This window comes from Trichoplusia ni, chromosome 6 (assembly GCF_003590095.1).
Source record: "Trichoplusia ni isolate ovarian cell line Hi5 chromosome 6, tn1, whole genome shotgun sequence".
NCBI classification, from domain to species: Eukaryota; Metazoa; Arthropoda; class Insecta; order Lepidoptera; family Noctuidae; genus Trichoplusia; species Trichoplusia ni.
In genome coordinates this window covers 16,003,649-16,030,977 of record NC_039483.1, presented here as the reverse complement: position 1 = coordinate 16,030,977, position 27,329 = coordinate 16,003,649, and the positions used below count along the sequence as shown (strand labels likewise).

At 35.7% G+C, this 27,329-nt stretch overlaps 1 protein-coding gene across 1 annotated transcript in view; it reads left to right on the top strand.

Moving 5' to 3' along the window:
- LOC113495186 overlaps window positions 1–27,329 on the top strand; it is a 93,150-nt gene that overhangs the window by 54,999 nt on the left and 10,822 nt on the right. The window contains exon 2 of the mRNA XM_026873795.1: window positions 21,170–21,291. Coding sequence (XP_026729596.1) covers window positions 21,170–21,291 — 122 coding nt within the window. The remainder of the gene's footprint in view (window positions 1–21,169; window positions 21,292–27,329) is intronic.

Below are 27,329 nucleotides of genomic sequence, written 5' to 3'. Positions count from 1 at the left end.
CGCCGGCAGGTGCGAACGAAAATAGATACGTGTGCATCTGCACCTGTCCCTTGTTTGCAATATCAACGTTACATCTAATACGCAGACGATCGCAGCGTGGAGAATGTACATATCTTCACGGCAATTTCCCTCGGAAAGTTGGGCAGTACTCCAAACTATCTGAATGCATTGGCATCATACGACCATGCTGTGTAAGGTCGCGACATTATAAGCTGTTAAATAGGACATTCACAGTTTCATTTGATTTTGTATTGTCATCGTTGTTAATATCGTCTTCATATTTTAAAGGGCTTGTGATTTTAATGTAATTAAGTGCCTGCAGAAAAATGACAATAATTTCTGTAAAAACTTCGTGTGAATATATCTATCATTCATGCCTATGATGACGGTTTACCAAATAGCTGCGTCACAGATTAACCCTCTCAGTCTCACATTAACTTTAACGTTTAACTACGTTCGCAAGATGTAGTTCTTTTAGACTCGCGTAATATTCTAGTCTCAGATCTTTACAACCAACAGCTGCTTCGCTGATAAACAAACTTACCACAGTTCTAAATATAATAAGATGCTACTGCTATCATTCATCGTCCTACATCGTATTATTTCATAATTACTTCGTCGTGCCAGATAGTCGTGTGAAATGCTCGTATCTTGGAGACAGTTGAGAGTTATATCACGGTAATAACATTGTCGCAACATCTTATATGAGATCTTCTTGTTTGATCATCTGATTAAACGTTACTTGTTTTATTTTCTTAATGTCCTTTAAATGTTCTTTCTACATCTCCTTACGTTCCATTTTCATTTACAGTTCCTTCTATTGTTTAGAATATATTTAGCAACAGTTTTAGTTGAGTCTGTAGGCGTGCCTCCGGTAGCTGGGTCTATTGTATCTGCCCATACACTTTGATTATTATCATTGTCTGAACGAGATGTTTTCTTAATTTTACCATTTCTTAAGAAAAAGTTGTGAGTAGGTATTCGCTTGAATGTCGCAATATTGCCACTTTCATTATTTACTTTTCCATTGTATTCATTTCTATAGATCAATGCACATTCGGCTGAATAGCAATGAATTGTTTGAATTTATTATTGAAAATGTTTGCTTTTCTTAAATTTTTTATAATGCTCATTGTATTTGTTTATCAACGTCTTTCAATAATTGAAGTTATTTCATAATGAGCTACGCTTAACAGGATGTTCAAAACAATTAAGAAAACTCGGTACGTATTACTAACATCAATTCACTTTCACTAATCATCCAAGGTTGTACAAAACTCTGAAATAATTGTTGAAATAAAATGTTTAAACTACATACATTTAAAGTGAAATTTACGATAGGATTCAAGGACAGACATTAAGTCTAGAAATAATCCAGATACTAATAAAACTATCGGTCTATGTAAATAAGTAGGTCGATAGCTTATTTATAGCACCAATTAATTTGTTATTCCCAGATATATTTGAAGTAAAAAAAGATCTGTTTTACATCTTGTGTCTAAAAATGTTCGTGTAAAAAAATATTCGTGACGTTAGATTTATCCAATTTTCTTCATTGGTATTACGTTATTTATTTGGAATTCTTCCCTTAGTACTAAACTTTGGTTCGTAAAAGTATCTATATAATATACTACTAATATACCTAGGTAGGTTCTCTTACTTGGTTTGAGTCTTTACTCTTCCTTAAAATCATATTCTGTCAATGTATTCCACAGATGTGGGTATTTCAACAGCTGCTTTTACGATTTCATTATGACTTATAAGAACATTATGACTATTAGGTATGATTTTTCAGTTTACCATGAGTCCATGAGTAACTACATTTATACTTTTCCATTAAACGTCAAATATATATATATTGCTATCAGTCGATTCTTCACCACGGCGAAGATTTTCCTCTATCTCCAGTTCATCTATCAACAAATACATAGATTAATATTGTATGGTGAAGGCAAGAGACGAACTTTTAATCTCGTTGCTTCTAAACAAGACCTAAATCTTCAAGTGTTGCATCAGTTTCGTCAGACGTTTCAAAGTATGCATCCTACAGCTTGAGAAAAATCACACGAAACGGTAAAACATTTCGTTAATCTCCATTCTTCGGTAATAGTTGTGAGAAAAGTAACTTAATGGTGCACTAAAATTATCTAGCACAGTTTCTTTGTGACTGTATATTTAAAATAGAATCGTTTTTTTTTTTATTGAGGACGCAAACTTTTTATTTTTTTACCTATAAACCTTCAAAAGCGATGACGAAGAAACAATAAATTTCAGTGTACTTAAAAAATATGCTGTGTTTTTGTTAACCTTTCAATGATTTTATTATCTATTGTATCATTTTCTATTTGTATTTTCCTTAAATTAATCACCATCTTATCTTTCCTTTACCCATTGCTAATATATAGTTTACTCAGTATTTGTTATTATTGTTACGCACATTTACACCTCAGAAGTTGTAACAAGGTATGTGATCTCACAGAAATCAATCGAATTACTAATCCTCCAATGATCCATAGCTTTCAATGAATATTTTTTTTACATATATTCCTCAACTCTAACATACACACTACTTAGTACGTTCGACTTTAAATCAACTAACAAATGAGGTAAATTATAACACTGAGTAGCTAACAGTTGCATGCAGTGATGTAACGAGGCATCTCGAATTTCATCTCGTATCAATGTTAATCCGTTCAGTGGTACTTCAATGAAATGCTCTATTGATCGTCTAAAACGAGAAAAAGCATTGCTGAGATTCAATTACCGACAGTAATCGCATGTGTTGAAAGTAAAATCGCATACGTCGATGCGGTGCGTTATTAAGTTGTCTGTGAAAATCAGACTGTTTTTTCTTATTATTCGAATGCGTTTCCCAGTTATTAAGTGGTGTGCTAGATGATATCAGCCTTCAGACAAGCTACTTGGATGTACTCCAATTTTGTTCAACGCAGACACTAAGATAAATTCGAATGAACCCTCATCTCCCGTGGGACCCAGGATACCGCAGAATATATGCATTGCAGCAAATTATATTGATGTTGTTTGTAAACAGGCAGTTGTTGTAATCGGGTTTATTTAATACAAGTCACAAATCTTTTATTCTTAAGCTGCCGACAGTCAAACATGTTTGTTGAGACGAGAACATTTAAATTTAAGCTGTTTTAATGCATAATCTTGATTTATTCCTACTCAATTTCACCCACTCGCTTTTATAGCGATGTTAAAAGGAGTTACAACAGTTTACCAAGTATTCTTTCGTCAGGTATGCGTAAAGGAAGTTGCATCAACAGCACCTTGCCAGCGAAACCCACGTACTGGCCCAGTTCGGAATTCTTCGGACTACTTCGGAACAACTCGGACCCCGCCACTATTGGCCCTTTGTAAACCTTTTTGCTTGAATTGCAAAGAAGGATCGAATAGTAGAACTTTTTGCTCGAACGTTGTTAGGTCAGGTGCTATTGTTCTATCAAGTTATTGTTCTAGACTAAATAAACCATTTGAGATGTATGCGCTGTTTTGCGACTGTTGTTCAAACAATATTGACTATTGTAAATTGTCTTTTTTTGTTTAAAAATACTTATTATGTTCTTTATTTTTTCAGGTAAGTTCATTTTGGACTAGACGAGTATCAGTAAGTCTTATTATTTAAGGCCCACGAATATACTTAGCGTATGTTTAAACTACTGCTCACAAAGGGTTCGTAATTTATTAAGTGTAGACACATCTCACGCATCGCATTTTACTTTTGTATTGTCACGCTTATACGGAGATAACAAATCACCTAACTGTCAGCATACAAAACTTGGTTAATTATAGTGGTTCATTAACAAGTGAAGGACGAGAGTCCTGGAGGCTGACGCACCGCCCCACCAGCTCAACTCGCTCCACTTCACACGCCGACAACGGCTATCGTATTTATAACATTAGCCCTCCGGTATTTAGACTACGTGTGATATTCACTTGGCACTTGATCCTATTTATTTTGGTACTAACGTGTCTAAATGTTCTAGCGAATTTATCACTGGAGATTTGCAATTGAAATTGCAGCCCGTGAGCTGTTTCCACAGTTTATGAGTACGTCATTCGCGAGTGGTTTCGACTCATTAACAATTTCAACGGGATTTTAATCTGGAAGTCTACTTAGGTATTTAGTTTAATAGGTAATTCCAATACGTGTCTCGGCGGCATCGCTTGCTAGCTTACTACATTCATTTCCTTATCTTTGAATAGAAAGTTGGTACAAAGTAATAAAAGTCGATAGAATTTTAACGAAACTTTTTTAATTCCAGTTCACAAAAGATAAATGTATTATCATAATAGGTCATAATGATAGGACATAAATTGCAAAACACCTAATTTTTTCAGAAGGTACTCAAAATTAAAATGACTTTATTTTGAACCTAGTTTCCTTTTCGCTTCTTATCAAGGTTTCAAAGTTTACGCACATCACCCGGAACTCTAATATTTGTATTAAGCGGACCATACGTATGCAAAATCCTTTGCTATTACGATTTATTTTTCTCAGGAAGTGAAATTAATCTCTTGACTGCTAACCATTGATGAAAATTTAGTGTGAAACCTCTTCGAAAGTACATATATCAAGGGAGCGTTAAATCTAAGTATTTGTCTGAAGTAGGTGAAGACTGCTTCAGAATACAAGAATAAGGAAAATGTTTTTTTATTTCTGTATACATATTATCATAATCCGTTTGTAGCCAGGTGCGCTTGCGGACGTTCCGCGGCAGTCGCTTTACGTAAACCAGAAATCCGCTGAAACGAATGACGGAACTTTAAGTTTGCCTTCTCATAACCGCAGTGTCTCTAGACAAAACTTAATCAAAACTAAGTTACTAAGATTGAATCTCTGTTCTACTAACGCGAACACTTGGAATAATTAAATTTAGAATGAAAGAAACGGCTTAGCTAAAAAGCTGTATCTTGATTACTAAATAATAAAAACAATCGTGCTTATCATTTTAGAATGTACGCCTCAAAGCGCTTTACAATTACAGGGAAATAGCAAACTTATAAAACAACTCCCACGGCGAACAACAAACAAACTATTGACTTCACTCATCATTACATAAACAAAATCATTTCCTTTTCGCATAGAAGTATTTACGTAACGAATCTATCAATGCATCGCTCTCAGAAGGCACTTAATCGAAATCAATAGTCTACTAAACGGAGAGCATTCTCAAATCAGTCAATACAGATATTGTTCGCAGGCATTGTTTACAATCCGACGGGGGTCTCAACAAACAACATGATAATATTTACAATAGAAAATCATCCAATTCGAAACAACTATCGTTTTGTTTGAAGGTTCAATATTGAATGATTGGTGCGGTTATAAAAGTAGTGATGTCATCAAATTCTTTGATAATCGCTCGGTTGTCGCGAATCAGGACTGTTGCGCCATGAACAAGTACACCCTGCTTTCCATGTTGTTGTTTCAAACTATTCGCTTACCTTACTTCGATGCAAGCTACGTGCAAAATCGATATGCATAAAAATTGTATACGTTCTCTCGAATCCGTTTTGCATTCTAGTTCAACATTTATTTTGTTGAAATCCCGGTTATTTAGTGCAAGTCTCGATGAAAATACTCCCAATAAAACCAAGTCTATACAACTTCACCCACATGAACATAATATGTATGTAACACTTGGCATTTTTTGCAGCAACCAGATAACATTTAAAAACATCTTAAGAATCCCCCTGTCGTCTATTTGTCATTGTTAACCTACTTTCGGGAATTTACTTATAGACCCGTCTGACATGCTTAATGATTCAAAATGTCATGACACTTTTCGTGACTTTATTGTTGCCAAAAATTTTGTTTGGATCATTAAGATGTACCTATCCAATTTCTATATTGTGGTCGAACTCTCCCATGGGAATTTGTTTATGACATGTGACCGTTAGAAATAATTGAGATGCTCCGAATTCTTTTTGATACTTTATCTGCGAGACGGTATATCGTCCACAAGGGATACACAATGTTCCCAAAAATTTCGACAGACCTACGTCAAAAACTTTTTGGTACGAAGTTATGTCTCCATTCGTGATTACGTAAACGGCTTCACACTTCCAATTTTATGTGGATAGGCACAGGATTTAGTCCTGCGACACAAAATTCAAACATCCCGGTCTGCTTCTGATCCAATGTTACTGCAAATTGAATCCATCGTGTATAGTTCGAGCACCCACACAGCTCACCATCTGTTCAGAACATAATTTTACGTATGTATCGACGTTTATCTGAAAACGGTCGGCCTTGGTACAGATTCCGGGACAGTTAGTGTAACCGCACGTTCTCTATTAAACTGTCGTGTTACCGTTTCTGCTGAAATTAGCCGCGGATGTGCGCCTGCGACTCGATGCAACTAACGGAGCCCGTATTAGTGTCGTTTGGACGAATGCGTTTTGCGTTTCTCGGCACGTCGCGCGTTTACTTGACGCCTCGTAAATAGCTCGACTAATTGTCTTCACGCATCATTAAACCGTAATTCAGATTGCTAACACTTTTTAAAATTATTGAACGAACAACAATGAAGTGAAATATGAAATATTTATGTTGTAACGCTACGCAAGGTATAAGCTGATATTTTATGTTTCTGGAAATGTCAACGATATAAAGACAAAACAGTTTGACCCAAACAATTTGAATTGAATATTTTCATAGCTACCTCTGTCTATTACTGTTATGGTCAATAAAGGTTTTATGAGATAAGTTCTTACTTATAGTAGGCACATGTATTACGAGTAACTAATACCAACTCATTTTGTTATATTGCTCTAAAACTTGTGTGTATTGTTCTTTATCTAATTATTTTTGGTATAAATGGACAGCGTGCTTCGATGTGCAGATTGTTGCGCCATTTATTTTTCACAGCTGGAGCACTTAGTAAGTAGTAGCAAGGGGTAGGCGAATAAGGGTGCTGTCCAATGTCGACCTTGACTTTCGTAAAGTGCTACCTACTTGGTAACCTAATTCGAAACAATCTTTGATTTTGCTTATAACATTTACAAGTAAACTTTTGTTAAATACGATAATAGACGCCTTACATTATTGAATTAAATGGCTAAGTAAGTAGTATAGTATAAATATTCTAAAAGTAAGCAATTAATATAATCTTTAACCAGACATGTCCGACCTAAGTAAAGTCAAGTAATTTAATGGGAACTTGGCGGTGGTGAAACAGGCCCTAAATCGATTATCTAATATATGAAATTGGAGTTTGCCTGCAGATAATGCAGATAACACAATTGCTAAAATGACAAATCACACATCAATACAGCAAAAAAAACGCAAATATTGCGAACCATTTAAATGAAGTCTAAAAATGCCATACAAGTACCGTAACTAATGACACAAGGAATGTCACATAACATATAGATCTCCAACTAAACCATGCAGTACCGAACATCGTCTCCAGCAAGACGAATGGATTACGGCCGATGCGCAGACGCTTCCCTCTTAAGACGGAATGCGTATCTATTGACAGCGGGTCGCGTGCCACCTGAATTGTGATTGTACAACGGGATCTCAATGAGAACGATCCTACGGTTTGTTTTACACCGACCGTAGAAAATTGAATTGTTTTGTAATGTGTGTTAGCTGTTTATTTTATTGACGCAGCAAATTGATTCTCCAGAGGTCTCTTGAGTGCCGTTTGACATTCCACAATAACCTGTACAATATGGCAGAAATAATAAATGTTTCTGAAGAAATACTAAAAGTCTTGTGGCCAACATCGAAAGAAACGTTACTACAGTATTAATTTTATTGACATAACGTGTTGAATGATGAAGCTTATTTCTTTAATGAGTATTAAGATTAAACATGTCACGACGCACCCAATGCGGGTCTGGCGAAACATTTAGAAACACTAACGCCGATGCAACAATCACACAAGGCAACATATTTATAGTTCTTTCACTTTTATATAACGCTGCACGATACTTGCATAACGCGATGCACTGAGATACCGTCCGATCGAAACTTCATCTTAATTTGCGATGTATCGCTTATTCGTTTGTAACGACTTCACGTAATTGTCCACTTTAGCTTGGTTACATGTTTGGATGGTTTCGTAGTTTTACGACACCTGAGATAGGATCTCCAACTGCCTCTTATTTTGCACCGATACTGTTATTGTTTGCGATGTATTTGTCAGGCGGATTAATACTGTACTCGAAATATTTTAGACAGTTACCAACCTTCAATTAACCACTATTTACTCCAAATGCTACAGCCATAAAACTACGATGATCAAGTTAATTAGACTTGGATCACGAACCAAATCTCGAATGTTGTGTCGAATACCAGATTTCTAGGTCACACTTAAGCAGCATTGCAAATTTTAAAATACCATTTTGTAGAATAAATAACGCTTGCTATGTATGCCATTTACTTCTACAGCCTTCAATCAAGTGTGAGGTTTCGAAATTAGTATTGGGAAAAGAAAATTTAGTGATACGGCACGAATTTACTACGATGTAGCTGGTACTGGTGAAGTAATTGTTTTAGAAGTGATGATTGTACAGGAATGTGTATCTTTTCTTAGGATAATATTTGTGTTAAAGATATAGATGAATTATAATCAGCAGGACATGTCAGTTCAGATTTTAATGATAAATATTAAGGAGTAGGTACGACTGTTGCACTATACAAAACCTCTTAACAAAATAGACTTGATAATACGACAAAACAATGTAATTGGATAAGCACCTGAAAAAGGGATTAAATCCGCTCGGCAACAACAGTCGCTAAACAAAGTACTCGTACATCGCAGCCTCAGCGAGTATTTGAAAGCTATTGCCATAAAAACACAAAGGTATGCAGGAAAACGCTCACGATCCCCTTCTCGTTTAGCACGGTGCATAAAAACTGCATTCACGACGGCGCTAAGCCGACCACCATTATTTTTAGCTGGCCACAAATAGATGTGTGTCGCTCCCAACGCATTCGTATCGCCTTTATAATCACGGCGGAAGGGTACCCACTCAAAATAAAAACGGGAAGAGATTCTGTTCGATGTTCCCGACCGTTTTGATACGAAGCCCAATGCTGATGAAATATTTATCTGTCATTTATTTTTACATTTATTTTGATAGCAAGCCCGGCACAACACTCAACATTAATTGGAAGTACTTGCATTGTAATGCACACAGTTACACACCCGATCAAGTCTTCCACGAACATATATTATTTTGATTCATTAAAATTCTTGAACGATTGATTTATCGTTTCAGGAAATAAATATCAAAAAGTCACGACTAAAATATATTGGATTTTAATGTGTGCAGTTGATTAAGGTGACCTCACTTTTACCTTGCATATTTTGACAAAATATTTGAACAAAATGTTTTGAAATCCTTGTTGAGAATTTCGTCAACTGATCTTTTAAGATAATGTTAACATTCAGATATGAATTAAAAATAGTAAATAAGATAGCATTTATGCACAAAAAAAATGTCTTGATATATATTTCAGTGCTTAAGGTCGTCGAACACGAGCTACCGGCAACGACTACAAAAATCCGCCATCGTCATGTACATTTTTTGCACTTTTTATAGTTTTTATGCATTTCATAATATACATAGAACACAACGCCGCCGCTGGCCCGTGCGCGGGAGCCCTTAAGGTTTAATAGAAAATGAGTTTTCCAATTTAAAGAGACCGTCTTATCATTCATTAGAAACCGTATTAACTTTGACAAATCCCAATTAGATCTTTGTTTTAAACAGACATTTAATTTGTTGCTGAAAGTGGTTGTGTAGGCTTCGGTAACTTCAAAGGCAGTCAACCTCGCTTTTAAAAAGTACACGTATGTAAATAGCTTAGGGGCCTATCAGCTCAGTAATATATGGTAACGATCCAGGCGTGCGAATCTGGAGTTCATCTTCTTCCATATAAGGCTGAGCCATGCCTACAACGTGCATAAGTGTCTTCAAGACGACCACTTATTATACTCTTCCTGTTCGTGTTAAATCTATGAATCATACAGAGTCGAAGAAATCTCAGCAGAAACAGGGCATTAATCAGTCAGGACGCCTTCAAAAATCTAAAAAAAAAATTACGGGAATTTAGTCGTGTATATAGGAGTTGAATTTAAAAATAATAACTGTGAATGATCCACAGCAAAAATAAACACTTTTATTGTGATAAGTCTCAACGAAAACAATGCGTAAAATAACGACCGCGTAGTAATAGACATAAAATTCTGTGAAGATGAACATCACGACTTCGCTGTTCATACAACCGAAACGTGTTTTTCCATAGACGGCAGCCAAATTAGTACATATTGTTCTTAAAAATTGCCTCCATTTCCATAGAACTGCCGCCGCCCAATCATAAATTATATTCCTCCGAGACTAATTTCCAACATGGCATCCAACGACAATTACCTAATTAAGCTGATTGTTATACAAGTTCGTGATTCTATTTACATTTATCGTTATAACAAAACAAACTTTCACGTATTTACTATAATATAATAATTTCCAATATCTATTCGCAGTTTTCACACAAGCAATTGCAAGTTGTTAAGCAGACCATTTCGAAGCAAATCTGCGAGCAACATGTCCAATTTGAGAGGACTTTTCAAATTGCAGCTGTAAATCCGGACTTGATATTCGACCGTGCGAAACACTAGATAGAATCTCCATTGTCCATATTTGTGCAGGGCACGGCCAGTTTGGGGTCAAAGTGAACCCTTATTATGTACGGCACTAGCTTGTTGCTGTTGAAGCGGTCGCAATTATGGAAATTTTCTCTGGAAACGTGGCTGAATTAAATGTGCTTTTGGACGCTTTCGTAGTTTGGCATAGTGGGAAATGTTTCTAGTCTCGCCACATTAAGTTAGCGATTTGAGTGCCAATTCAAGTTCTTTATGTGCTTCCTCTAGGTGCAATATATTGTCGTTACAATATTAACTACTTTTATTGCATACTTTTTATGGAAGCATTCTCCCAATCGTTAGAACTTAATATCAAACTTTAGGGCAAAAACATTGTCAAATTTCAACAATGATTGCAGTAGTGGCTCACTGCCAAAATTTATTAGATTTTTTAAATGTTTTTATTTTCGCCAACAATCAGCTGATACAATCAATTATGAAAGACCCAATTAAGAAAGACTTTTAAATAAGCTCAAAATCAGGTTAAGTGGTCTAATAAATCTCTACAAATAAACCAGTTCTATCTGTAATTGTTCAGATATTCGGAACAACGGAATCTAACTGGAGCACGGCGCATGTATTTATTGGCTCCAAATCTCGATGCGTCAATTACAAAATGCAGTAGCATTATAGACTTTATTGGAATATGTCCAATTGTTAGCGAAATATTTTTTAACGGAAAAAGCAAAATTGTACCTCTAACTATAAGTGATAAATCATGTTGTTTCCCCACATTTTCCGTCTGAGAAACTTTTCGTGGCAAACAATGTAAACTTATTTCCCCAATTTCGGAAGAGCAGTTCTCAAAACACGGTTTCTGATGTTAGGGAACCGGGAATAAAAATAAGAAGATAAATGTTAGAAGCATGTCTTAGTGACACACTTTTAAATATGAGCAAAAAATGTTTGGATATTAAATTCATAGTCACGCTCGATGTCCTTCCGAGACGTGACAAACTATAACACCTGCTGTATGTAGTTTTTTTTTTATAAAAATGATTAAAACTCTCGCTACCTACCTTTACTTACTAACTTTAAATTGTATATTTAATATTCGAATTGCTATTTCCAATCACTTTTACGCCTTCAACTTTGCCGTCGCATCGTAACTTTTGAGAGTTTTAGCACTGTATTCATAAAATTGAGAGCTATTCAATTTCACCTTTTACGAGTTTTCTTTGAAATAATTTTATTCTCAACTTCTTGTACCAGTTTTCTTCGCACCACTTAGAATCTTTTCCTTTTTCTAGTATTATCTTGCAAACATAACTTCGGCCACAAAGGCGTTGTACGAACCTTCGAGAACTTTCGTATTCTGGTTAAAGAAATCCCTTCTTCGCAAATACATTACCTTTTTGTAGATACTTGGCCGAACAGGCTTGGCATTACGTAATCAAAAACACCAATTCACATTCCAGTCTTACATCGGTGGGTTCATCTGAACTGAACAGGTATAAAAAGGAGTAACAATTTACAACGAAAGCTTGCTCGCGACAAGTTAGGTGTAAAAATATCCGAATCCTTTTTAGGTGTTGGAATGTGTAAACATTGCTAAGAAACTATTGTTTACATTGACTGTATGTATGTGTGTATGGTCAAAGTGGGCAGCATTAATTAAAGTAAAGTTACATTTGGAGAATGAGAATGATGTAGTCGTTGATTTTGTTTTATTTTTCTTTAAATAAACCAAAACTTCAAAATTATCTTAAGATTAGGAACATCGATGGTATGAACTATTCGAAGGAACATAAATACTTTTTATATGTCCAATTAAGCGATTGGATGAAGGTTTTATCTGACTGTCGATTATCAGAACGTAGGTCCAACTCGCTGCACGTGCAACCGTTCGCATGTCAAATTGCAATTGACGAAGCTGAATGTTGTCTTAAACCCTGCCTCGCCCGCTGCAACTCAAGGTTAATATGGGATTAATTCAGCAAGTAATTATGGAACCTCGTCGATAAATGCCTTCGTTTATCCAGGACCATTTCCGCTTGGTTTTATCCCTATCTCGGAACCGTTACTGGCTTGATGTGTAGCATTTCCAGAAAGTCACAGAACAGTTATTTTTAGGGTAGTTTAATTCTTCGCTATTCAATTTTCAGACCTACTTTCACACTTTTGATCCCGGGCTATATCTGTAATGTGGTACGAAAGAAACCAATAACTCACTTTGTGGCGCTTATTATTAATATTAACTTTACATTTATATCCAAAACAATTGTGTTATAATTACACTCTGAAGTTGTCAGCGCCAACGCGACGCGCTCTCTTATTGTCCGATAAGCTTATTTTTAGCGCTCCAGTTTGACGTCGTGCATTGCGGATTTTTATCTTATCACGTCTGCAAACATTGAGCTGTAATACCACTTTCTGTGATGAGAAAAAGCCGACAATATAATAACAAACATTTCTTCTCCTTCAATCTGTGCTACCTTGGACTGTTTCGACCAAAGCCACTATAAACGTCAATGATAATGACATAAATAAGCTATCAAATGATCGCGTGCCTGTCAACGTTTTTCTGTGAATTCATTGACAATTTTCTCGGTAATAGCAGGTAATGTCGTCACTTATTCTGTTTGGAGTAAACTATGACATTTTACTCTTCGGTAAGAATTGAAGGCATCAGTGTAAAAAAGAAATACTTTGATCGCGTGAAACCTGTTTGCCTGATCTCCCATAATCGTCTCTTACGAAAGGCTGTAACAATGTTATATAAACTTATTATTAATTTAAAAGCCGCTACATAATTGAAGCTCACTCAATCGATATTCTCGTTTTATCTTTATCTCATTTAAATCGTAATAACAGAAGCAATCGATTTCGCGAAATGAACAACTGAATTACGATTTTCGAATCATTTGGAACTATAAAATATTATGAGTTCCATGTTTGGTAAGCTGTTATTATAAAGTACTAGTGCTGTGATCCCGTTTCCCATCGCATCAATATCAGTGGTATAATAACTTTATTTTTATAACCGGCTGTACGCACATGCCTTCGGGTTTATTCCTTTTTGTTGCATGTTTTACTTGCGCGATGCAACGGGCGTGTTCCACGAAGAATTTTCAACATTCTTGCGTGCCAAGATTACGTGTTATCTCCAAGTCATGTAATAAAGACGAGATTAAGTTCGTACTTGTTTTGTGTTTTGGAATATTATATTCAGCATCTGCGTTTCTGAACATCACGTTGAGTATTCTTAAACCCTCCGTCACTAATCGTATAGAAAACTGTTTGAATTATTAATTACTGTAAATCTAAACATAAGACGGCATCACAGCTAAGTGTGTGTCTTACACGTTCATTAAAATTTATTGGGTCGTTGTAAAAGGTATTACGTTAAGTGTCATTGCCTACTTATGCGCTATTGCAATTCTTTATAGTATCTTTACAATTGCATATCTGTAAATATGCGTAGCGCTTGAATATAACTATTGGTTACGAACCTTGTTGTTGGTTATATGATCTATAGTATAGTAAATTGTCTGGACTTTAAAAGAGACTGTGACCCCTTGAGTTTGTTTCGACATTTCTTCTCAGGGTAGTCAGATAGGAAATGTCGACTCCAGCGTTTTAAAAAAAATAAGAAGACATGTAAAAGTGATGATATATCCTACTTACAGAATAAATGATTTCATTTCAGTGGAAAGACACGGACCTTAGTTTAATATTCAATTAAAATTGTCGTCAATGATCAGTAATCAAATCTTAAGTTATATACGGCTCTAAAACTGGCATTAATTCTATCAATTAAAGTAGGAGTTAACGCTTTATCTATCATATTTCACCAGCGTATGCTTTCATCCGTTTACAAATCTTAAGTGAAGCTCTCAAAGATATTACTCGTAAGGCCTCATCATCAGTTCGTTAGCGAGGCTGTGTCAAGAGTCCCTACGAAACCACTGACGGACAACCGCACAAGTTGCTCTTATACCTTCAAACATCCACACCAATTTCATCCTTAACTTTATTACCTTAATGTACAAATTGCCCCGTCTGTCTTCGTTGTTAAGGAGTTTAACCGTGGCTGACTGTATCGGAGTCGGTGCGAGTGGGCGTTGAGTACGGTTAGTGCCACTCGGGGTGAAAAAAAAACTGTTTATGCTTCTTATTAGACAGGTATTTGCTTTGGTTTATGGCACCGTGGGAGTATAAATGTGGCTATCAATAAATTATTTTATTGCATCGCGATCTTTTGAATGAGTTTATTACAAAACCGTGAGGCGTGTGGGTTATTTGAAGTATAATTTTGAGTTTTTTTATGTTATATAATGTCTAAATTTGGTATTTTAGTAATACTTTTGTAATTTATGACGAAACGCCGTTTTATTTGATTTTGCAAACTTGATTATAAATTAGTTGTCTATGATAAGAATGTCCAATTTAATCGTTTGTACTCCGAGAAGTCCAAACACGACATCCCCTTTCATTTATTTGTAAGCACCATCTCTAAAGTCTACTACCCGATCGAGAATTACTTCACATCGCATTATTTCACTAAAATAAGCTATTTAGCAAACGTCACGAAAAACATTACTGTGTATGCCTAACCCACACTCAATACCAATTTGTTTATGCAAATGATATGAGCGTATATATTCCTGTTTCGGGTTATTTAATACTCCATGTTCATATATTCCGGTCACGGAATTAATATCATTTTTTCATGATAACGTCTGTCAAGTCACCTTTTTTACACTTCGTCTCACCTCGATTTATAAACTATATTAAAAGCCTATCAGTGTTTGTCCAAGTCACCAGATTATAAAAGATATAGAAAATGGTGAACGGTTTTCCGATCAAGAAAAGTATGTGAAATCTTGATTAAACATTAAAGGCATACGCGATGTTTCCATAGGAGACAAAACAGATATAAAGAGAGATGCCGCTCTATTTATGTATTGCTTTGTCACGCTTCCACAACCATACTAGTGTTACTTAGGGACGAGGTGGTAGGAATCCAATCTCTCCAAACGAATACCGTCATACAAATTCATAGATTTTGCCGTTGACGACTGATGAATGTCTTTCGATCGTCTTTCTTTAATGGTTTTTGCTCTACCTAGTGATTGTTCCCAAGGTAGAGCAAAAACCATCTTCTCATGCAGAGTGAGTGTCTTCGTCTATCTTATTCGTTACGCGGAGGTCAATATAACTTTTACAAAGAACTTGTCGTAGACATTGAAATGAAACTACTTTTACGGATTTTATCGCGGTTTTAATTTTAGATTTTTGTTCCCGACGTTTCGAAACCTTTGCAGGTATCATGGTCACGGGCAGACTGAGATGGTGTTCGTCTTGACAGAAGATGTTGCTCGTTCTACCTTCATATTTTAATTAATTATTTGTGGTCCGACCTACGCAGTATGAGCTCACTGTGTCTTGATGTCTTGCAGCGCTGCTCTTGGGTTTGGCCTTGAGTTTATTTATTATTGGATCCCAAGTAGGTGATATCTTCCAGCCATCTTCTCTATTGAAATTAGGGTGTTTTTTAATCTCAATAGCCTCGCGAAACATCCTAGGTAGGAATTTGGATTCTTTAGCGAGGATCTGTGGTTGGTCAAATCTAATATAATGGCTGGAACCTTCAGCATGTTCGGCGACTGCAGACTTCGTTGAGCGGCGGTGTTTGACGTCAGCTATGTGTTCTTTAACGCGGGTCCCTATGCTTCGTTTGGTTTGACCGATGTAAGAGAGGCCGCAGTCACAATCTAGTTTGTATACTCCTGCATCTTGTAGAGGTATGTGACACTTGACAGATGGTAAGGACTGGCTAATCTTCTTGGGCGGCTTGAAGTATGTTTTAATTGAAGCTCGCTTCAGGATGTAACCAATCTTGTCAGTGACTCCTCTGACATATGGTAGTACAGCAGGCAAACGATCAACAGTGGCTGGCTTCACTCGGTTTCTGTGACGGGGCCGTGGAACTTGGAGCTTGTTGTCTCGCAGTACTTGCTTGACGTGTTGAAGCTCAGCGGCAAGGTGTCTGTCATCACAGAGTCCGTGTGCTCTCTGAAACAAAGATTTTCCCACGGTAGCTAACTGTTTAGGGTGGTGGTGAGATTCACCGCGATAAAATCCGTAAAAGTAGTTTCATTTCAATGTCTAACATTCGCGTAAACCTAAGAAACTTGTCGTAGGTTAAAATTAGTGCAAAAAAGTCGTGTCGTTTAATTTGTCAAACAAGCTAATTACCATTTTTTGATCGATGGCGTACCTGACCGGGTTTGCTGTTAACTGTCCGGATATTTGATGTATTACGAGTACTTAATATATTTATATATGTTTCTATATATGTATATACCTTAAGCCTTAATTTGCGATTATTCTTGGATCCTTATTCCTAAACTAATCATTATTCTATTAAATGTAATTGGCATATTTCGCCTTAAATTTGTAAATATCAACTAAAAAACTAGTTAAATATCGAACATATCGAGAAATAATACTAAAATATCGAAACACCAACGATTGTAAACTATCAGACTGCCATGACACCTGGACCTTATTGACACTAACGAAACACACGCAACAATATGCACAAATTGCTTATTATCATAATGATATGACAGAAATAAGCTTCATTTGTTTTGCAACTGGTTGCCCCCAGGTGTGGCGAGGTGAAATGTCAGCCATGAAATGTATTTAAAAACAAACAATATTTAATGTTTATCTATCTATGATCTGTGAATTGTGACGTTGCTCTAAGCCGTTAGCACCTCATCTCCCAGCGAGCGAAGATTCAAGTGTCATTTGGCAAACATTATTTTCTTTTAGGATTAAGTTACCTATGTATATTAACTAAAAGATCTACCTTCTTACAATACTGCATCTTCTATTAGTGAAGGCCGCCTTCCAAGAATCCTACTATTATTTTTTACTAGACCTAATAGTCCATATGCGGTAAAGATCCCCATCCTTTCCTAATCCAATGGATAATATCCTTCTTCAGCAAACTATAAACGTTCATAATAAGACAGAGATGTAAACATTTTCTCTTTATGATGCCCAAGAGCTCTCGTTTCAGCATTAGCAAAATGATCTTTACACAGCATTAAACTCGTCTTGAACAATTTAGCGTCACTACCACCAGAGCCCTACTTAGTAAATTTGCTATCATTACACACGAGTCACCCCAAACATTATCACCATTCCGATCATAAATATCGAAATGGGTAGGAAATAACACGTACATCCACCATCAACTGTATACTATGTTGACACATTATAAATGGTTATTTAATGCGTGTTTCTCCCTAAACTGAAGGGGAAGTGTATGATGTTGCGTTTTCTACTTGGAAACTTGTAAGACGGTAGCGTTGGCCTCTGATAGATGCCTAAAGAAAACTATGCCTTAATAGTGCCGGTATAAATCTTGGGGAAAATTCTGTTGAAAAATTGTGGACGGCGGAATTGTAACTGAAATGTAGTTTGCTTGGTTTACTTAAGATGGATGCATTTTCTTTTGTTTTCTGCGTAGTTTTGTATTTGTGATTATTCTTTTGCGCAGTTATTCTATATAAATTAATAGTTTTATTTTGTTAGAGTTTTGTCCGTTGCGGTATGTGCTTGAAATACTAATAATCTTAATTAATTATGTTTTATGTGACAAATTAAGCCTTACTCGATTACTTTTGATCAAAATCATTTTGCAGCTATAACCGACATAGAGGCAGGCACGGCGGCTAGCACCAGCTAGTCTATCATAAATATTGATTATACCATTGTCTCAACACAAATATTTTCCTTAGGAACTCAGGCCTCCAACAATCTGAAAACAATTCTTCTACGCTCTAATTCACCTTCATCATTACTCAACAAGCAATCCAACATTCCGGGAAAATCTATAACGATATTAATATCTAACTAGCTATTAAATATAAGAAACCTCTGATCAAATCATCTCTCATATTTTCATTTTATAAAAATAAAAAAAATACTCATAGTCTAATCTTTGGGACGAGCTATATACCCTGCAGTAAACAAATACATAGTAAGCAATACAATATAATATGATAATGCTTGACATAAAAGTATACTAATAAAACATATCTATAAAATATGTACGTGCCTATTGGCATGTATGAATTCATGTCCCATCCATATTTCAATTCAAGTCATTGGGCTTGTGATCGAAGAGGCTGAATATTTATAAGACATTAATACGATTATGTTTAGTGACTTTCAAAAGCAGAAGTGTCACATTTCCTACCCTTGTCTGACACCTTCGTTCCAGCCTAAGCAAAGGTTGTCTGGAACAGACTAAAGTTCGAACTAAGACCGATGTATCAAACTTTTGTTATTATTACTTTTCAGGGTTCATGAAAGTATGATGCAAAGATGTTCCTCGCCACTATATATTTTGAATTTTGAAACCTATTTTGGGTATCATGTATAGTGGCCTAACTATTGCCAACGGGCCTGCCCGCTTCAATAAGCTATTAACTTAATATACTATTCAGTAGGCTATTAACAGAAAAATAGTCCTGTCGTATATTTTGTAATTATGCTTGTTTCATCTTTCCATTTCAACATTTAGGAACGTGTCTGTAATTTTCTCTTCATTAAGAAGTGATGTTTTGTTCTGTGCAAACGTAATTATTCGCTTATTACCTCCGCTGTATGCTGGTGTCGTGTCACCTTGACTTAACATCTAGGTTTATCCCTACTTAACTATAAGTGCACCTGTATTATGTTTGTTACTTTAATAGTTGGTCTGGTTTCAAGATTGTTTGTCTTATGTTTTTCACGATTTCGTGAAGATATCTCGAGGTTTTGTGCCTTAATTAGAAGATTTTTTTTTTCTGTTCCACTTCTTTGCACGGTTATCCCCCAAATTCTTACACAATTCTCTATCCTGCACCACCCGGATCTCAGACCTCAAAGAAAAAGTTTTAAAACGTAAATTTTCTAATCAATACAACAATACGTACAATAGGTGTATCAAAAATTATTTTACAATGGAATGTTGTTAAACTAATAAAATAATCTCTCTCCTTGAAAATCTAAGATATTGGATAGAACAAACATCTTATGTATATTGACACACACGTGAGCGTTATCTACATTATTAGTACGAGCAGAAAGAGAACGGCCGGCAAAGTAAACTTAAAACATTATAAGATTTTTATAAGTGACCAACAATATGAGCAATGGCACAGGTGGCCTAAATTAGTACCCATATTTCTTCAAATCCGCCTTTTTTCTAGTCATTTCTGTTCAAAATACAGATCAACGTTGATCAACTCTACTTTCTTCCCGTCTCTATTTATAGAGTCTTCTTTATTAAGTTAAAACATGGAAGATTATATTTAAACATTAAAAGAGGCCTATTCTAAGCACACGATGACTAGAGTAACGCACACGTTACGGTTAATTCGAACGGCAGTCTAGAAAACTAGAAATCCAATCTTGTCTGGAGCACGAAGCGGCCTACATAGGCCGAGCAAACACTTGCATTGTTTACGATAAGCGCGGAAACCGATAATGATAATAATGTGAACATGTTTTGATATAATGTGTGAAAACTTGTGATTGTGTTGTCATGCTAAATTGATTATTGTCGAGCTCCGAATGTCTGCAAGGCGAAGGCTGTGTCAACGGAAGGTGCTGGAACTAGTTGCCATATTTTTTAGTAATCAACTAGGGTAATTCATTGGAGAACCATTAATTTGTTAGTTAATAAAATAGATACAAAAATGTTAAAATTTTAAATTTGTATCCTAAAATTGTGCCCAAAGTTAAATAATGACACTTCAAAAAGCTAATTAAAATCTCTACATCGGGATCATCTCATACCTTTCTGAAAACAGCTAAGAATTTGAAGTGATTATGTCATAAACGAACTTGTCACCTTAACGTCTGACGTCTAATCTAATTTGCACCTAAATTTCAATTAAACACTTGATGGGTTTCACGGAAGATGTTACACGTGGATCCATCAGTTAATTGGTGTATGGCTTAATGACGTCATAAATATCATGCTTCGATTACCGGAGAGCAGTAATTTATGGCTTCTACCTTCAAGGGTAAAAGGAAAACTGATTTATTCGAACAAAAACAAATAGTAAGTAAAAGAAAAAGAATTCTTCCTTAATAAAAAACCAAAGAAACGGATTTAAAAACTGAAATTAGTTTACGAAACAGACAGCAATCATTTCATCTTTCTGAACCCGTCATTCCCTCGTCATGTCTGACTTGTATCAACCCTATTTTTTATTACTAGACACTGGAAACAGACCTCAAAACTGTTCGTGTAAAGTCTACACATGACTTGTTTGTTACTAATAGGTCAGTAGATATTGAGGTATACAGTGTTGTAATAGCTTAATATTTTTCTGGTGGATCTACGTAAATTGGATAGTTGTCGATGATGATAGCGGTGATGACAAACCGGGATCCGATTAGTGCAGTAACCTAAGAAAATCCTACTTCCACTCACATATAAATAGCTAATAGTGTTATTATCTTTCCAGGTAACGAACAAGACCTCCGGCAAGGTGATGGTGCTCAAAATGAACCAGCAGCGCGCCAACAGGCCCAACATGCTTCGCGAGGTGCAGCTGATGAACAAGCTCAAACATCCCAATATACTCGGGTACGTAAGCATACATCCTATCTCCATACATCATCATCTACTACATTTTGGTTCAATACAACTTCAGCAGCTAATACCTGTTTCTTCTTGCGCCTATTCTAATTTATTTAAGAACGACGAGGAATGCTTTGTCCTTTCTTTCGAAAAAAAATATAAGTTATGTGTAGGGTATAGATTATTAGATATTCTTACTATTGTATGAGGTGGTGACGATCGTGTAACATGTTCGTTCCGACAAAAATAAGATAAAATATACAAATACATCACTTTGTCTAGACGTAGGCATATTAATTACTATACGGGAAAATTATAACCCACTTTTGGACAGCTGTCTGGCACACCATAATTATGTGTTCTGAAGACAAATCTGGCGAGACCGATTATAATACATTTGAAAACTAGCAATCAATCATGCCAAAAATTCTTGTGAACGTACAAACATTTCAAGGTTGGCAAGGTAATCGTAGGTCAATAAATTAATTGATGCGAATTCTCGTATCTCAATCTATTCAATTGATAATACCAACTATGTCACCGGAAATGTTGCGAACATAAATCTGACGCAGATATTAAATTAATTAAATATTTTGTTATAAGCCATATGGAAAAAGATCCAAGTGTTTGTTCGTCTAAATTTTGTTATCATACGAAACGTCCAATGGTATTCATAAGTTCGAAGAATTTAAATTGTGATGGTCAGGAGAGGGTGGAAGGCAACGAAGCGAAGCCACGGGAAAACGTCAGTATATTTCAAAGAATGTCGAAATTATTGACCCGGAACGCATTTTAATGTTACACGAAAGTGCAGCAAGGAAATTATATTAAAATGTTAAGTAATTTGGGGGCCGCAACAAAGGATGTTATGTTAATCCGACGTTATATAACATTAGTTAGAAAGGAGTTACTATCGTGAGAAATTAAAGTTATTACTGTTACGGATAACGATGTAATCAAAAAACATAATTATCATTATACAACTGAAATGAACGCGTACACGATGCCTGGAACTCAGGACAAAAGCGATGGAAACCGTTTTAAGTTTATTCATAAGCAGATTTAAATCTGTTGATTATGTTCTAAGAAGGTTCAGCTGCACGGAGTCTCTAGTTCCTCATACCATACTAGATTTAAATTCTTCATGCTTCTAAAACCCTGTTGTTGCCCTCAGAAAGCAACAAAACTTCGAAATAGCATTCATGAATGAATGAAGCACGCTCGTTTGAATACTCATATAATATCTTCCAACTGCGAAATCTTATATTCCTAACCATAAATCATAGTCCAATAAGCTGCCCCAATGGAATAGAACGGGCAAACATTAATACCAAGCAAAACCAGATAGCAGGACTAGTGTACCGTCGTAGTGATTTATGATGCCCGCTACATTAAACTTTAAATGATATCGAGCGAAAATGATAACTATTAAATATATTTGCATAATTTAATTTATTAAATGTGTTTTAATGTCCTATTTTGTTGCGCAGTAGCAACACGTGACTCGAAATGTAGGTATGATAGATTTTTTTCACTTAAGTTATTTACTCTCCTGTTGTTTTAATTACACTTGGCTTAAAATTGTTCTCCAAGTGGTGGGTAATTGAATGAATATTTTTTTTAAAGGGTGAATGGGCGTTAAATCGTCATCATAATTTTTTTTTTAACAATAATGTCACGGTCCTTTATTTTTCCTCCAATACTGAATTCTCAAGCCATTCGAATTTATAAACTTTTTGAAGTTGCATTTTTGGATGCCAGAAGAATGTTTTTAAGAAATGCACGATTTTGTTTGATCTAAACGTTCCGATGTACCTAACATTTGCATAAATATTAAAAGTAAAGGATACTGCGGATGAAGGAGCAAGGTCGGACAGATCAGTAATCATTAAATAGATAATTAGCGTCTGCTAACTCACTATTAAGAAGGCATCTTAGTTAATAGCGATATCGCCTATCTGTTGACTTGAATTCTCGTCTTCTTTCTATAATCTTACTTTGCGGTTTTTAATTAGTAAGTAGTTAGGATATCAAGATCTTTTGTTATATTAGTACCTAGTCCTGAAAAGCTAAATTTCTATCTGGTTGATACAAGAATTTTACTCAGTCATAAACCTCACCTGGTATCTATATCGGTGCAAAATAGCTCACTTGCGTTTTTTGTTCATGTTGTTCCTAATTATTACGACATAGTGCAATGCGCTCTTTTTGATATTCACCTTTTTGATAGCAGCATTCACTTAATTCTTTCGCGTATCATATTTCTCGTAATTCATTTATCTGTTTTTCGGTCTCCGTATGTAATAACCAACTAGTGAATTGAAACGTTGATTCCTCTACCATGGTTAAACCCGAACCCCAGGCCCCTGCATGACGTATGCACCGCAGAAGGAACATCTTTGTAACTAATTATACGTTATGACGTCAACGGATCATGTCTGATGCGGGATTATTGAAACGCGGCTATATTTAAATGATTTAACTGGCGACTATTGTACATGCTACTCTCTTTGTCCAGTCTCCTATGGTTATGCTAAATAGTTTGAAACATTGTGGAAAACACTGAAGTCGTGACTAAGAAGAAAACAGATGCGCCAGCTGTTTGCTTCAGATGTTGTTATTTACTTAACGATTTTTTTTGTCGTTCAATATATAAAACGAGAAGGGAAAATGGTAGAGTCAACTTTTGAACCAAACCGCGTAAAGTTTATTCTTTAGAGTTAAAATACTAAAATTATTACATTTCAGAAACTGCAGTGTATTGTTTACATGTAAAGAACAATAAAATCTGTCCCTCCACCAGGAGTCGCATTACTCTCATGGCACAAACACTTTGTCCTGCCAACATATAAAACGTTGAAAGATCATTCAAGATAAACAAGAATGTCTTAAAAATTATAAGGAATCGCACGTCCAGACTTATAAAGCTAGATCACCTTGATTTTAAGTGTTCTGGCAAGGAAATGAAACTTTATAATTTTGAATCTTTTGTGCCATCAGCGTTTATATACGACTAACAAACAGCTATTAAAACTGTTTACGATAATTTTCTTAAGACAAACTCGTTTTCTGAAATTATTCTGCGTTTGGCGCATTCAGATTAAAAGTTTTGTTCTGCTTTTGTTTTTGTTGCTTAACCGTCGAGCTCGTGATTACTTGATTAGGTTTTCCATTTTGCTTGCGATTAATTTAAAAGTCTTCTTCATTATTAACCTTCAAATATAATTGACTTGTTCTATTGTGTTGAGTTCTTGGTGTTTAAGGATAAGAAACGGTTAAGATTTCACTATTAAAGACGAGTCTACACGACGTTGAATATATTTTATTTAACCCTCTGCTATATAGATCTCCCTTTCCATTTTTTTGTCTCTGTTTAGCTTTTTGTTACGTCGCCTGCCCATTGTATCCTCGACCTACCTCGACTATGTCATCAAGTCTTGTCCACTTAATATAGGTACTGCTCCATCTGTAGCAATCACGTCACTAATAGGCTAGAAACTAAAATAAAAATTACACAGCAACATCATCGAAATAAGTTAGTAAAATAAATACATCGTAATGTACAGTTGTTTAACCGTTTTGCGGTTGGCCAACTACTAAGGTGTATTAACACCTCAAGTGTTAATCATAAAATAAGGTAACACATCTCGTAAGAGTGGATAATGAATCATGGCGAAAATATTGTGCGGTAGGTCAACCAATGTTGCTTATATTTTTGGGCGTCGTCGTTATAGCCGGTATTATTAGTTTGGTGTTATTGACCCAACCATTATAGTAATGAGCTAATGACACTTCGGAATTGGAAAATAGGAAATTATTAAGGCAATGAATCTTCGCACGTGCTCTTCTATAGTTCATTTGATATCATATTATTATTTAACGACGATATATTTTAAAATACGATTAACGTGAAAGTATCCAATTAATTGTAAATTGTCAGAAATAAACCGGTCAAGTGCGAGTCATACTCGCGACGATGATTCCGTACAACATATTTTAAAGATAACAAATCAGTGGGGTGCTAATTAAATTTTTGATTTTCCACTATCAAATTAATTTTGACACTCATCAACGAATTTACGACCGTAACAACGTTGCTTAATCTCGATCTTTATTTTAAGTATTTCTTTTTAGCGTCATCAGAAACACACCATCTATAAAAAATTCAAATGTCTATCATTCATGAAATATAGCCGAGTCTCAGCTGGTTCCGGTTTTACCCCCTTTAGGTACCGAATCCTAAAAAGGGAAGAAATATTGTAGGTATACCCCGGATACTAAATCCAAATAAACAATTTATTTAAGCACATTAGCTATTGTTTGTATATGGTGCGAACCCCCGCTACTGGGTCGCTACACAAATTCGTTGGTCCCTTTGTTCCAATGTTTGTTGACCAAACAGCCGAGCCGGTTCTGTACATTGTTCAGCGTTGCGTCACCGACGGGGAGCTGTGTTTAAGTTTTATTGTGTTTGCTTCAGTATTTTTATGTAAAATTGAAGAATATTTTATTGTTGGCAATTTTCTTAACCAACAGCCGTGAAATGTGACTCATTCTTTATGAAAATGGCAATCAGACGAACTTCTGTATGTTCTAAAGTAACATGTCTTGAAACAGCAAGTTATGACAGTTCAAGGTTTTGTTATTTCAGTTGTACGATATTATAAGTCTTTATAGAAAATGTTTAAAATTTCGTGCAACTAGGATCAGGTGAACTAGACATTTCAGATTTTTTATAATTACCAATTTCCTTCTTTAAATTAAACATATTGTATAGTTAAATATATTGGAGACGCATTATTATGGTCCCGAAAAAGCCTTCAAGGCTGTTTCGACATCTTTAAAAAGCCATTAATTATATTTAATACACGATGCCTTCAACAGCCATTTGTAAGTCAAACACGTTTTGTTTTCAGAATTCACACAATACAATTAATTCACACGTACGTTGTCACTTCCTGATATCTCGCGTATGCCGTCTCTGGCTATTTTTCGTGGCTCTCATTGTTGTAACATCACAAATCTTAAACGACATTTCTTATTCGTTTCTTACCCTGAATTCGGTTTGCATAATATATTACGAAATGGAAACGATGAGCTAAACAATGGCACCCACTGTCCCCCATTTCGCCCATTTCCTGTTCGCTTATCTTCGGATATAAAAACAATGCTTGCACTGTTCCGATTGTTTGTCTTACATTTTTTTCTCATCCATCTAGCACAGCCGTTCTTCAGTAACTTTTTTTAGTTTCGCATTGGCAAAGTAGCACGCTCACATTCAGAAGCCGACAGATTAAAATGTTAAAACATAGTTTGCAAAACCAAGTAAGCGTATGAAGAAATCTCTAAAGAAACAAACGTCGAATTATACAAAAGCATTAAAGCCACATGATTAATGGTTGAGCAACGAGCGCCGCGACCGCGTCGGCGATCATCTGCAATTTCCGACGATAACAAACATTAAACAAACTAAAAGTGTCAATTAACCTTACCTCTTCTGTTTTTATTGCGTGCCTACAAACTCGGCTTCATAGGAATAATAGAGCGGCTTTCACCCCGATAGTTGTCATTTCTGAATTTATCTTAATATCTATGGGAGTTTCATTATAACTAAGGCCCCTTTGATGTCTCATCACGCGAAGTTTTTAATTGGCAATTTGCATTGATTATAAGATGATTACGCCGGAGCCTTGACATCTGTCTCATTGCGTGATCAATACGATAATCACATCGTCAGTGGTTTTTATGTTTTTGTTCGGCGATCGCCTTAAAGTTTCGTGTTGCTGTCATCTTTAACTGACGTCATTGCCGAAGGAAAATTCTGTGAATGGTCTCATGTGGAGCATGTCCGTGCATTTTGATGTGTATTTTGGTCTGTTAACATATCATTGCCGGTCACGTCACTTCATTAATGTACCACACTATCAGCATAATAATGAACCATGTGTCACAGTCATCTAGCTAATTCGCTACCCAATTTGTTGTCAAGTGGCGATGTAGATTAACTGTTGACGCCAATAAACTATGATCCCAAAACATCGGAT